The 13,347-nt window shown below is 34.0% G+C and overlaps 1 protein-coding gene across 1 annotated transcript; it reads left to right on the top strand.

The window, feature by feature from the left end:
* Positions 1-2,210: 2,210 nt before the first annotated feature.
* Positions 2,211-12,202, top strand: LOC145087822 (MADS-box protein FLOWERING LOCUS C-like). The gene is made up of 7 exons (XM_079025898.1): positions 2,211-2,607; positions 10,896-10,968; positions 11,063-11,124; positions 11,240-11,339; positions 11,494-11,535; positions 11,626-11,667; positions 11,776-12,202. The coding sequence occupies exons 1-7, from the start codon at positions 2,339-2,341 to the stop codon at positions 11,881-11,883; spliced, it is 696 nt and encodes a 231-aa protein (XP_078882024.1). The 5' UTR covers positions 2,211-2,338; the 3' UTR covers positions 11,884-12,202.
* Positions 12,203-13,347: the final 1,145 nt, after the last annotated feature.

The following is a 13,347-nucleotide window of genomic DNA, read 5'->3' as shown; positions in this document are numbered from 1 at the left end:
ATAATTGATTTAAAAAAAAAAAGTTTAAAATAATATTTCTAGTAAACCAATTTATTATAATACTTAATTTTTTTTATTTATACAACTTCCATAAAAAAGTTTTTTTAGAAATATTCATTCTATAATTTACATTAACCCTTTAGCAATTTGATCCGGCAAAACCATTTGATTAGGTAACTGAGACATATTCACGATGATTGCACTAGTATGTGGTTGAATCTCTTCATCATCATCATCAATGAAAACTTGGTTATTTCGATAAATAATTACAAATATTTATTTTTTAGTCAAATAAATCAGACATACATCTTTCAATAAAATAAAATATAATTAAACATGATCACAATAAGGGTAAAATAACATTTTCAAAATAATCAATAATTTGGTATTCATTATAATTTCTAAACAAAAAATGAAATGACTATTTACCATGGACAAAATTCATATAATAAATGATATTTATGTATATAATATTTTGTTCAGATAGAACAAAGAAAAAAACATGCATGTCTTTGATCGTTACTTTTCTTGGTCATATTTATATAAACTTCTAACAAAATAATAGGTTTTTTGCTTTAACTGTAAACGTCATTAAAGTAAACTTCATAAAATTAATCACCTAAAATATTAAATTTGATTACAAAATAAAATAAAACCAGGGAAAAGAAGCCTATTTGTTTTTATATTCTTTTGAGTTTGTAGACACTTTAGAAATGATAATTCCATATCTTCTAGAAAAAGATGGTATACGTTTTATCTTCTAAAAAACAAATGATCTTCATTGAAAATGTATCTTTGTCTATATAGAGAAAAGCTCAAAATGAATTTCTAAGGTGTTGTTTGTTTGTTTTTTTGTTTTTTTTTTCTTCCAAAAATAGCTTCTTAATCACTTTTTTATGCGTTATGCAGACAATGCACATATGTTATACTTCGTAAATCGTTTGTTTTTCAAAAGACCATATACCTAAAATGATATGCACATCATCTTTTCAGAACAAACATGAGACATTTCTTAATATTTACATACCACTTCTAACCTAAAAAGTAACACGTTTAAAAAAGAACATTCTCATAGATACTAATTTCAAATCAAACATAAATATACAATCTTAAATGCATATTGTACAAGTTAAAAAATGATTATTGTTGTAGGTTTAAAAAATGTGCTCTGAAAAAAAAAATAACACGCACTTTTAATTCTTTTATAATTATATATATATATATATATATATATATATATATATATATATATATATATATATATATATATATATATATATATATATACTATTTTCTTTTGATAAATCGATTTAATTATAAGAATCATCCAAATATATATTTTACTGAAAAATTAACATTACAACAGAAACTAAAAATTTAAAGCTACAAATATATAATTTTTGATGAACAATGTTTACATAAAAAAATATTACAATATTGTACCAGAAATAAAATAAAATTACAACGGTATAATAAACAAATAAATTATAACAATGCTATTTCTTGTATGAAGTTACGATATTGCTATGTATTTTCTTGTCGACATTTTAAAATTGCATAGGTTGACATAAAATGGCTTTTGAACATGAATTTTATAAGCTAGATAGCTAAAAATGTTAAGTAACATAAAAACAAACAATCAATTTATTTAAAACAAATAACACCTAAAAAAACCCGACACCAACACCATGTATATAAACCATCAATTATTAGCCTCCATCATTTTAGAATACTAGTCTACTAAAAAAAAATTAAAGGTTGAAATATTATTGAAGTGTATGGGCTTTATGATTTAATTGTTTATATTTGTTAAATGTATTTCAAAATCTTATTTCAAGTTTTGACAAATTAGGTTGTAATTTTATTTCCATTTAAAGAAAAAAAAAAGATAACTATTAGAATTTAGGAATATGAGCATATGACGCCAAAATACCAATTTAATAAAAGTCTTGGAGTATTTATACTTTAGCTACATTCTACAGACTTCCAAGGAAGATGAGTCTCACTCAAGCCCAAAAGGGGGATCCAATGCGGGTTGGGGCGGGGGTGAATATGTAAATAACCCAAAGATATTTTGAGAAATGCCCAATTCCAAGATAAATATCCCAAAAAGACTGTAGAGTTAAAATCCTTCTGCACACCGCCAACCCAAACGGCAAATATCTGTGTGAGTGAGCCGGGATCTTAAAGTACACGTCGCACCATGTCGACACATGCTGGCTCATAAGCCAACCGGTGTGACCAGTCATGTTACTAATACTATGCCATCGAACCGTCTCCACCATACACTTCCTTCACTTACAAAAACCCTAAACACCGCGTTCGTCTCGGTGAACTCATGCGATTACTGGCGTTCTGGAAGACATGCGATAAGGTAAACAGCCGCACTCGTTATCGCCTAAAACTCAAAGCAACTCTCGGTATGGGAAGAGGAAAGGTCGAATTGAAGCGGATCGAAGACAAAAGCAGCCGTCAAGTCTCCTTCTCCAAACGACGGAATGGATTGATGAAGAAATCTCATGAGTTGGCCGTGCTTTGCGACGTCGACGTCGCTCTTTTCATCTTTTCCGGCAGAGGCAGGCTCTATGAGTTTTCGACCGGTGAAAGGTACGCGCGATTAATTCTCCTGTCTGAGTATGAGAAATGGAAAATCATATACACACGTCTCCTTCGTACCGTGTTTGTTAGATTCGTCATCTGATCGCCGGTTTTTTTGTAAAAAATTGACCTTCCGTTTTCATATTTTACGGAGACCTGGATCTTCAGTGATGATTATGAATGAAGTCAGACAATACTCGCTTCAATATCATTTTCAATCATTTTAGGGCACGAAGAAGTTCAATTATATCTCTACTGTATCTATTTCTAATTTTTTAAAGAGGATCATTATGATTTGGGCCAAAATTTTGCCTGCCTCATGTATACAATAATACTCAACTATGTATTGAGATGCATTTAAGTAATTGGTGGATTCATATGTTATGCTCTTACCAATTGCATCGGCTGGATCAACAATCTTTATATATGATCACCCGATTCTACACAATCTTACCGTATATCTGTATCTGATCCATCGCTTGTGGCTTGGCTTGGCTTGGCTTGGCTCTTTTCTACTTAACTGGCCGGATATGCTGACTTACATTCTATTTTCCATAAGGCCACTATCGTTCAGGGTTATCTTTAAAAATATCGTTTGTTTGCTTTCTTCATCAAATTTTAATCCATTAATATAACGACTGCAAAGTAACTAAAGATATGTATGTCATTATACTTTGGAAACTTAACCGGTAATAATTTTTGCTGATGAATTAAGCTTCTAACACAGTTGTTGTGTAGTCCATTCGAAAGATGTTTTCCCGGTATATAGAGTTGCAGTCTCAAATATAAATATATACGTGATCTTATGTGGAGTCCCACTCTACCATATAGTTATGGTGAATCAGAATCTTTTACTTAAAATAGCCTATCTTAATCTTATTGGTGGTTTGCTACTTTTATATAGTATCTTGGTTTACTTCTTTAAGAATGTATGGACCCACCTGCAAAATCACTTCACGACTAAAATTGAACTAGGAGTTGACAGACACAGACATAAAATAATACCTTGGTTTTAGCACACTGTTATTGGTCCACAACATAAAATTTGCAAAAACCATGATTTGATATGACAGGAATATTCAGGCAGTACTTTGCCTTGGAGCTTTGGTCATGTCCACGTTTGGTAGGTGTGAATATAGCTTGTGTGTGCTTGAGATTTTACTGTATATCTTGTGAATTATCACGCTATATAAGTAAAATTTAACTGGATTATACGTGGGCGTGCAATCTTATTTATATACGTGATTGGAACTTAAATAAAGCATGCTTAGTAATGACATACTAGATGTGTTTTTGTGGATGATCAAACTCTTTCTATGTATAAATTTGAAAATCCGTATTCTATCTAAAGATATTTTGATATTTGGTGTCCTACTTGTTGCAACATGCCAAAAAAGAAGCTGTTTTGGTGCAAACATTGTAGGTGTTGAGCAAGTCAATTGGAAAATCATATCATTCTAAATGGTCAACCTCGACAAATTGGTGGCTTTTTTTATTTATTTTGTAGGACCAGGGTTCTTTTGTTATGGATGACCTCCAACATGCTATTCAAAACTTTAAAAATAAAGCAAATTTTAGAATACTTCAAGTTGTGCTTGTGCAAGTTGGTCTTATCCTGTTTGTAGAACACAAAACAAATCCATCGTCCTTTCATGGTGTTAATATTGAATCTTGTGCACAACCGGAACCTTGTATGAGAAACTAAGGCTTCAACAATGCTTGAAAATTGCTGGTGGAGTCGGTTACAATATTTTATTGACATCAAACTTGTAAATAACATGTGTGGCACTTGCATATCTTGCAATCATACGGACTAGTAAGTGTTAGAAAGGGTCGAAAGGACTTGTAAAGCACTTGCCTATCTTGCAATCACGCAGACTAGTAAGTGTTAGAAAGGGTCAAAAGGACTTGTAAAGCACTTGCAATATAGAATCAAAGCTAAGCATACAAGAGAGGATTTCAAATGCTAAGAGATTGTAAGGATGCTCTTATCAATCTCAAAGATGAAGTGAATACAATATGAAGAGGGCTTACCTTTTTAACTTCGACTTACACAAATTAAGAATAAATAACAAACTAACCATTAATAAACTGAGCGACACATTTTAGAATGTACATGGAGACTAAGAGGTATGTCTACATAATTCCAAGTGTTATGAGCTACCTTGGATTTAACCATGCACTTTAAGCCGTAATACCCCATTTGATTTTGCAACGTCCTAGACTCCTAGTTAGACTTTGGTTGCAACTTGTATGTTTTAGGTGTCAAAGAGGTCTTTGCCTTGCCTTCGTTTTGGTCTTCCTTCCTGACAAACTTGCTTCTTCTTGGTCTTGCAGCGTCTTTGCTTGGTTTTTCATTTTGAGTTAGCATCTTTCCACAACCAAGTTAGATGATTATGGTACGTGTTCATGTCTTCTTCGACGTTCATCTAGATCCTTCATTTCTTTAATAATTTGTGTGGGTGAAAGGTGTCTAATACAACCTAACATGGACACGAGGTCCTTTTTCTTTGTCTCCATCTACATGACCACTTGTATAGTTGTCCAACTTGCAATAAGATGCTTTGTTTGTTGATTACACATGTGCCTTTCCCAAGGTCAATGTGCTTCTTTCACCATTATCATTGAGCATATTTCTGCAAGAAGATAGGAGCATTGCAAATCTTTGTGGCATTGTTGATGACTCACATGGCCTTGAAGTACTTCTCGAGTCTATATAGAAAGTTCTCTACCATTTTTGCTTTCTTTTAACATTAAACACCCACGATTTAGGAACCTTCAAGTTTAGGGTTGTGAAGCTATAGTTGTTACTATTGCTAGAAATATCCAACTTCATTGTATAAATCTCTTCATGGATGTCACGTAGCTCTTTCTCAACAAATTTTTGCTACACATCGAGCTCTTGGGACAGTCTTCAACCTATTCTTGAATTAATTCCCAAGTTTGCATATCATGGGACTTTGTCGCCATAGAGATCCCAACATTTTCTCGAGTAAACAACTTAAATGGTTACTCTGTAAATCCCATGCAAACACTTTGATGATCCTGTTATCAACAAACATTTAAGCCTTAGGAAGGGTTGGAAGGGGCTTGTAAAACACATGCAAAGTTGAATGAAAGCTAAGTATATACAAGAGAAGACTTTTATGACTTCGGATAGATAAGAATGCTCTTAGTGGCCTTAAAGATGAAATGAGTACAAATGAATAGGGGGTAGTCATATTTATACTTTGCCTAAACACAACACATATAAACGAGGAGATATCTCGGTGGAAGCTTGATGTAAGGCCTTAGTTTATACATCTCCGCTTTGACTATGGACGAGATATCTCATGAGATTTAGGATAAGGTGCCATTGTGTATGCTTTTTTGCCTACGACGATGTTTTGAAAGTTGAGCCTAAGTTCATAGCTAACCTAGAGGGTGAATTTGGAAGAAAAGGGGTTACAGAGTCGCCATAGTTAAGATGAAATATCTATAGTGTAATTTCAATGGGAACGAAATTATGAAAGAGAAAGTTTATATCGGCGAGCAAGTTCTACACCCAAAGGAGAGTTTCAAGTACTTTGGGTCTACAATTCATAAGAAAGGAGGTGTCGAAGAGGATATTACCAACCACATTAAGGCAGGATGTTAGAGCAAAAGGTGGTCACCATAATTCAACACAACAATGCCTAGCTCCCAAGTAAAGGGATAATTTTTAAAGAACATAGGCGCAAAATATGTTGTATGGATCAGAATATTGGCCGATCCTCACCCGATTTGCGGATCATGAAATAAAGATCAAATTCGTGAAAATGAGGATTGCGATTGACATGTGTTAAGAACATTATTAGACATGATATGGAACATAACAATCATAAATCCGTTGGGAATGGCATCAATAATCGAAAATAAGCTAAGAAGGCAATTGATAGGGTAAAGACCAAATTGATGATGCAAGAAGAGGATGCTTGAAGAAAGTGGGAAAATAACGTAAGGTTAAGACATGAAATAATTGGTTCTTATAACGGACATAACATTATATATGATGACGTTGAAGTTTAGAACCATGGTGGCAAAGCAGTGCAAGACTAGTGTAGGTTCTTGTTTCTTCCTACTGGTTTGTGTTTTTTCTTGTTTCTTCCTACTGGTTTGTGTTTTTTTGTGTAATATTTGCCCTCTTACTCTTGTCCCCTCTTTTGATTCGTCTTTAGTGCTAGTTTTTGCTTTCTATTTTAACATCTCGTCTCCATTTTTTGCTTCTCTACTGCTAGTATTTACTTTAACCATTGTGGGCTCACGTTCTATGTGACATAAATCTATCTATGGATGTAGTTTCTCTACCCTTGGATGAAGGTACAACTTTCTACATCTCAAATACACCATTATACTCTTCACCCTTAGATGAAGCGACAACTTTCTACATCTTACCTACATCTTTCCACTGGGATTGGTATAAGAGTAATGACCCTACGAACTTTGGCTCCAATTTAGTATAAGTCGTAGCAATTGGTATAAGAGTAATGACCCTACGAACTTTGGCTCAAAGGGTAGAGGTAGTAGAAGAAGGTTTGAAAGAAATAAGTTCTTCAATAGCAAAATTACCTACAACTAAGCAAACCTAATTCCTCTGGAGAAAATGTACAAAGAATAAGAAGCTTCATTTTACCTGGAAAGAGGATTTGTTCCACTATTTTAAAGAAAGCATGCCAAGGCAACAACTACAAATCCCCACTGATGTTGCCTTGCCACTACCACCACCACTACTGTCGAGATTTCAATGATGGGGCAGAGGAACAATTAAATCAACTACGAACCAGAAAGGATGGAATAAGATGCTAAACATGCCCCTTGGGACCAATAAGGGGTATTTTGCTAGCGTATAAATCTTAAAAGTCGAAGTAATATATAAGCAATGTAGGGCATAACAAAGTTACAAAGTTTAAATGAAATGCCAACTCCACTCAAAGAGGCATCAAATTCGAAAGAGGTAGGTCATTACATAAATGGGCTTTGTAAAGATATTACTACCTCCGTCCCAAATTATTAAGAAAAAACTTTCTTTCAAAATCCGGACCAAGTGTGTGTTGTGCTGGACTTGGTAACTAAAATGGAGAAATCAAAGCCTAACATTATTGTATCAATGGTAACAAAGGAAGGCCCGCTGCCAAAGCAATTTCATAACTTTTCACAAATGAATCACCCCAGTAGATGTTCGATTCAAACCCACATCTGTAGATGAGAGGGTGGGTTTTCCATTCAACCACCGATGGTTTATCTGTTGGCTACTTACAGGTGTTGGCTACTTATAGGTAATCACTCTTTAGGCGACAATAATAACTTTTGTTTGAAATGCTTGTTGACAAGAAAATCCCATAGTCTTAACTTATCAACTTCTGAATTAAAATTCGATTTTCATGCTAAATATGATTATCAAATTTTAGGTTCTAGAAAAGATGGCATATCTTTCGGTGGGAACCCCCATCTTCTTCAAAAAGGTGATGTTAGCAACAAGAATTACCATATTTACTCCAAAGACGGGTCTAAATAGAATGGTAATAATCTTGTTATTAAAATGCAACTAAATGAACTATTAGAAATAGAACCACAAATACTCGTACCGACATCCATGGCCATCTCCTGAAGACATGGTTCTCTTGTACAAGGATCCTCAAGTCCTTTTACGAGTGACATCGGTTGGTTTGAGGGTGGATACTTAGGGGTAGAAATGTTAGTACGTCTACGTCTTGCAAATGCATCTCAAGACTCGCCATGTATTCTACTTGGAGATGTTATGATACATCTGCGGCCAGACTGCCATCGCCACGTGACTTCAAGGGGTGGCTATGAAGGTTAGGAATAAGATTACTGAGTCACTGATCTCTAATAACTTGGGTGATGGTTCTTTGGTATTTCTAAAGGTATGTTGAGGTATTTTAGGAACTTTGTATCATTAGTTCCTTCTAATAATGGGAATAACTTGTACCCATTGGCCAAAATGATACAACTAGAAAGGCAAAGATCAATGTCTAATCCTTATTCTCTTTGGTCCAGAAGGGAAGCGACTTTTATCGGCTCTAAATATGATTTTTTTCAAGATCTCATTATTCAACAATTAAGTGTTCCAAATTCTAAGTTCATATCATACTTTGTGGTTCAAATTGGTCAAACTTCCAAGTTCACAGCTCTAAATATGATTTTCTTCAAGATCTCAATTATTCAACAATTAAGTGTTCCAAATTCTAAGTTCATATCATATTCAACAATTAAGTGTTCCAAATTCTAAGTTCCTTATTCTCTTTGGTCTAGAAGGGAAGCGGCTTTTATCGGCTCTAAATATGATTTTCTTCAAGATCTCATTATTCAACAATTAAGTGTTCCAAATTCTAAGTTCATATCATATTCAACAATTAAGTGTTCCAAATTCTAAGTTCCTTATTCTCTTTGGTCTAGAAGGGAAGCGGCTTTTATCGGCTCTAAATATGATTTTCTTCAAGATCTCATTATTCAACAATTAAGTGTTCCAAATTCTAAGTTCATATCATACTTTGTGGTTCAAATTGGTCAAACTTCCAAGTTCACAGCTCTAAATATGATTTTCTTCAAGATCTCAATTATTCAACAATTAAGTGTTCCAAATTCTAAGTTCATATCATACTTTGTGGTTCAAATTGGTCAAACTTCCAAGTTCACAGTAGGGGCATGTAGACCCTATTCAAGCATCCTTAGAGTTCATCAAAGATTGCCACTACAAAATCAACCTAAGATGACAAATTTACATGGTCAAGTTTTTGATAAATCTTTAGGTCCATTGGGTTCCTAAAAAGTTGTTTGTTCCTAGGCTCACTCAAGAACCTCAATTGTTGAGTTTACCACAACTATCAATATAAGATGAACAATTGTCTAAACAATAACAAAACAGGAGATGCAAGAGCAACAACAATTGCTTTCTCTAGCATTAGAGCAATATTTAGGTAACCACTCTCTTATGGACAAATGCGGACGTGTGGCACCTTTCGGAAGTGCTTTGTTGGATCATCTTGTGTTTCAACCTATTGCTCATAAGATGTTGCAAATGGGGTCACAAAATCAAAGTCAAGATAAAGGCATTGCTAATAGTGGTCATATGGTTCAAATAGCTACAACCCTCGGTCTTAAAGATTTTATGCCAGAGGAATTGTAATTGTAATACAAGGAATTGATCATATGCCCCATCAATCCAATCTATTAAGGATACAATGGAACAAAAAAGTTGATATCTTGATGATATTATTAATATTGCTATTCTTGCCGAGGAATCGTAATGTGAGAAAGGACGATGGAGGGTTAACCCTTGAGAATGCTGGAACTGAAGTCTTAGGGCTCGTGACTAAAGTGGTATTGATTTTAGATATAACCACCATCATTGGTTGTAGAAGCTCACAAGGACGAGTTAAGAAACCAGTTGCTAAAGCAAAAACCTTGTTAAGATGGCAGTTATTCAAGTTGGGTGTGCTTTATTGTGCCTTGTTGCTATAGTTGATGTCATTAAAGACACTCTTAACAATAAGGAGCAGAAGGTGGGAGCTAAAATTGTTAAAAGGGCACTTACATATCCGTTGAAGTTGCTTCTTGAAAATACTGATGGAAGGGTGGTGTTTGAAAATGTCGTTATCTCATGATGGTCATAAGTTTTGTCATAATGCTGCGATAGGGAAATGAGGAATCGATGGAGGTTGGTTTTAATAATGGAAGGCTGTTGACAAGGTGGTTCTAAGGGGGTGGGGTATCGCTAAGTTAGGCTTAAAGTTTTACATACAAGAGAAAGGGTAAAACAGGAAATGCAGGCTCATTAATTTTAGCTATATGATCTGAGGGCATTTTGGTAATTTTATTTATTTGGTTTGTTATGCATTAGTTTATCTGGTTTGTTATTTACTAATTACTATGTTTTGGTTAAACATTCACTACTCTTACTCCAACCAACTTAAAATACTATTTTTACTCTTGTCAGCTGTAATCATCAACCCAAAAAAGTCATCTAACCAGTTAATAGGTTCATACATACATATGCATTGTTGATTAATTAAGGGACACAAAATTAACAGATGTTGGAGGTGCAGCTCTGACATACATACCAATGTCTCAAGGAAGAATATATTATAAATAATTTTACTTGGGTAGGGACTAGGAAATACTGTAAACAAATTAGGCTTATTTAAGGAAGAGTGTGTTTTCCATACAAATTTATGCTCTGCCTTCGATTTGCATGTTGTTTTCTTTTTACCAGTGAGTTAGGGTTTGATTTTGTTTTGTTTTATTTTGTTGTAAAACAGCATGAGCAAGATTCTGAGCAGCTATCAAAGCTACAAGAAGACAGAAGAAATTACCCGCATGACCCTACAAGAGGTATGCATATCCAGCATCAGATATATTTTCTGGTTAGCTTGATATGACAGTGAATCTTATATTCCATCTTTTGTGAGACTTGTTACTACTGCAGAAGCTTGCTTCAGAATATGGGGATGCGTGTACTGTTGATGAGCTGACACATATAGTCCAACGGTAATATCATAGTAAAAAGCTTTTACCACATACTAATTCTACTTACTACCTACACAAGTGTAACTGGTATGTGACTTTGAGTTTATTGGTTTTCAATGGTATGGTATGTATGCAGCCATCTGGAAGAGAACAATATCAAACATCTAGATATAGCTGGTTTCAATCAGCTGGAACGACATTTGAGTAACTTTCTCCGCCTAGTCAGAATCAGGAAGGTTAGCTTACTTACCTTACCAGTTGAAAAAAAAAAGATTTCTTTTTAGCACATATCATATATATATATATATATATATATATATATATATATATATATATATATATATATATATATATATATATATATGTTGACTTGTATATGGCTTGGTTCAGACACAGCTAATGATGGGAGTTGTCAAGGACCTGCAAGAGAAGGTATAGCCCAGCCCATTCACTCCTTGGATATTGATTCTTGAGGCTTTTTCTGGTTGTTGAATTTTGAATTGTTCTACTCTCTACTTACAGGAAACACAGCTGAAAAAAGAGAACAGCATTATAATGAAGGAGGTAACAGTAAACAGAAGAAAAGGATCTCAATTCGCCAACTTTAGCTTCCAAAGTAATAAATAAAATTTTATTTGTTGATTTGTTTCTGTTTTGAGTGGTTGGATATAGATTGAAGCAGCAAGGATGAATGAAAATGAGATGGACGAGGATTCTGGTGATGCTGCAGCAGAAGCAGCAGCAACACCTCCGTATACAGACTTTCAGGTCACCTGGTGATGGTTGGTTGTTTTTGAAAAGGCAAAATATCTCTCCCATCATTTTGCGATGTGTTATATATATATAATATATATATACTATGAAGGAGAAAGTTGATTTGTTTTTCAAGCAGTGATGGTTGTCACCTTCTATCTTTGCTGTGGCTAATAATGCAGTGAACTCTTTATTCCTGGTTGTATTTCTGTTTTCGTCCCCTACCCACACAACTACCTTAAAACTGAAGTTAAACAGCAAACAGCCTTGTAAATTTTACCCCTCTATACTGTGTAATGAGTTTCCAGTGTATGCGAGTATGTGCTTGTTTGTATGAACCATATAACATACCATCTTCCATCCATCACCTGTTGCTAAAACCTGTCTCATATTACCTCATGACATATATTATTATAAAGGGTAAAAGTTGAAAAACTCCAACAAACTATGCCCACTGTTTCAGATTAGTCACAACTTTTTTTGTTCCAATTAGGTCCTTATGTGATTTTTTTTGTACACCTAAAGAAAAAAGATGTAAATATGGATAAAAGGAAGCTAGGATTTAATTTTTTCTTTGATCAGGGATTTTAGCTGTGCAAAAGTTTTTTGCCAAAATGGAACACAAAAAATTGACTCTGAAACAGCCATAGACCTAACTGGGACAAAAAAAAAGGTTTCCTGATTAATCTGGGACAATAGGTATAGTTTGTTGGGGGTTTTTCTGACTTTTTCCCTATTATAAATACAGTGACATGTTGATTATCTTGTACAGTAGATAGATAAAATCTGATGAATACTAGGATATTTGTGTCTAGGATTAAACTGCTCTCTTCTTGTAGAATTTACTGCAACTAGATGTACAAAATATAACAGTCTCCTTACATGAATTAAGCAGCAGCAGCAGCAGCAGAGAATTTCTGGATAGTTTTTAAACGACAAGAAGCTGGACATGAACAAAGGGAGGATGAATCCCAACACATGTCTGGGATCAATTCATATTGCGGTTCTATTCTGTGGGTTAAACTTAAATGCAAGAAATAGCAACCTACTTTCATTTCATCCTAATACAGCATTCTACACTTTTCACTGGGTAGATGTTTTAAACTAAACTCCTATTCTAAAATTGAGCATGATTTTTAAAGTACAATGCCTTGATAAGAACAAAAAGTGGAAGTACAATGATGTAGTTGGTAGAAAGGAATGTAGGATAATACAATACACAAATAAACAGACATAGGTTTGATATTTCATGCATTCTACCCTTTTTTCCTTTTCTGGGTTTAGTATTTTGTTATAACCTAGATTGATTTACTACCAAATGCAAAAGAAGTAGCAACATACATTCATGTCACTTTTTACTGTTAAATTTTGGTTAGGAATTTCAAAGTATAACGTCCTAATAAGAAAAAATTGAAAATACAATATGCTATAAAAATTTGAAAGTACAATGCCTTGATATATTTTTTTTGGAAGTGCAATGCTGTTAATCGG

This window comes from Lactuca serriola, chromosome 2, assembly GCF_051521515.1.
Source record: "Lactuca serriola cultivar US96UC23 chromosome 2, Lser_US96UC23_V15, whole genome shotgun sequence".
In the NCBI taxonomy this organism is placed as follows: domain Eukaryota; kingdom Viridiplantae; phylum Streptophyta; class Magnoliopsida; order Asterales; family Asteraceae; genus Lactuca; species Lactuca serriola.
This window is presented reverse-complemented; position numbering and strand designations above follow the sequence as displayed.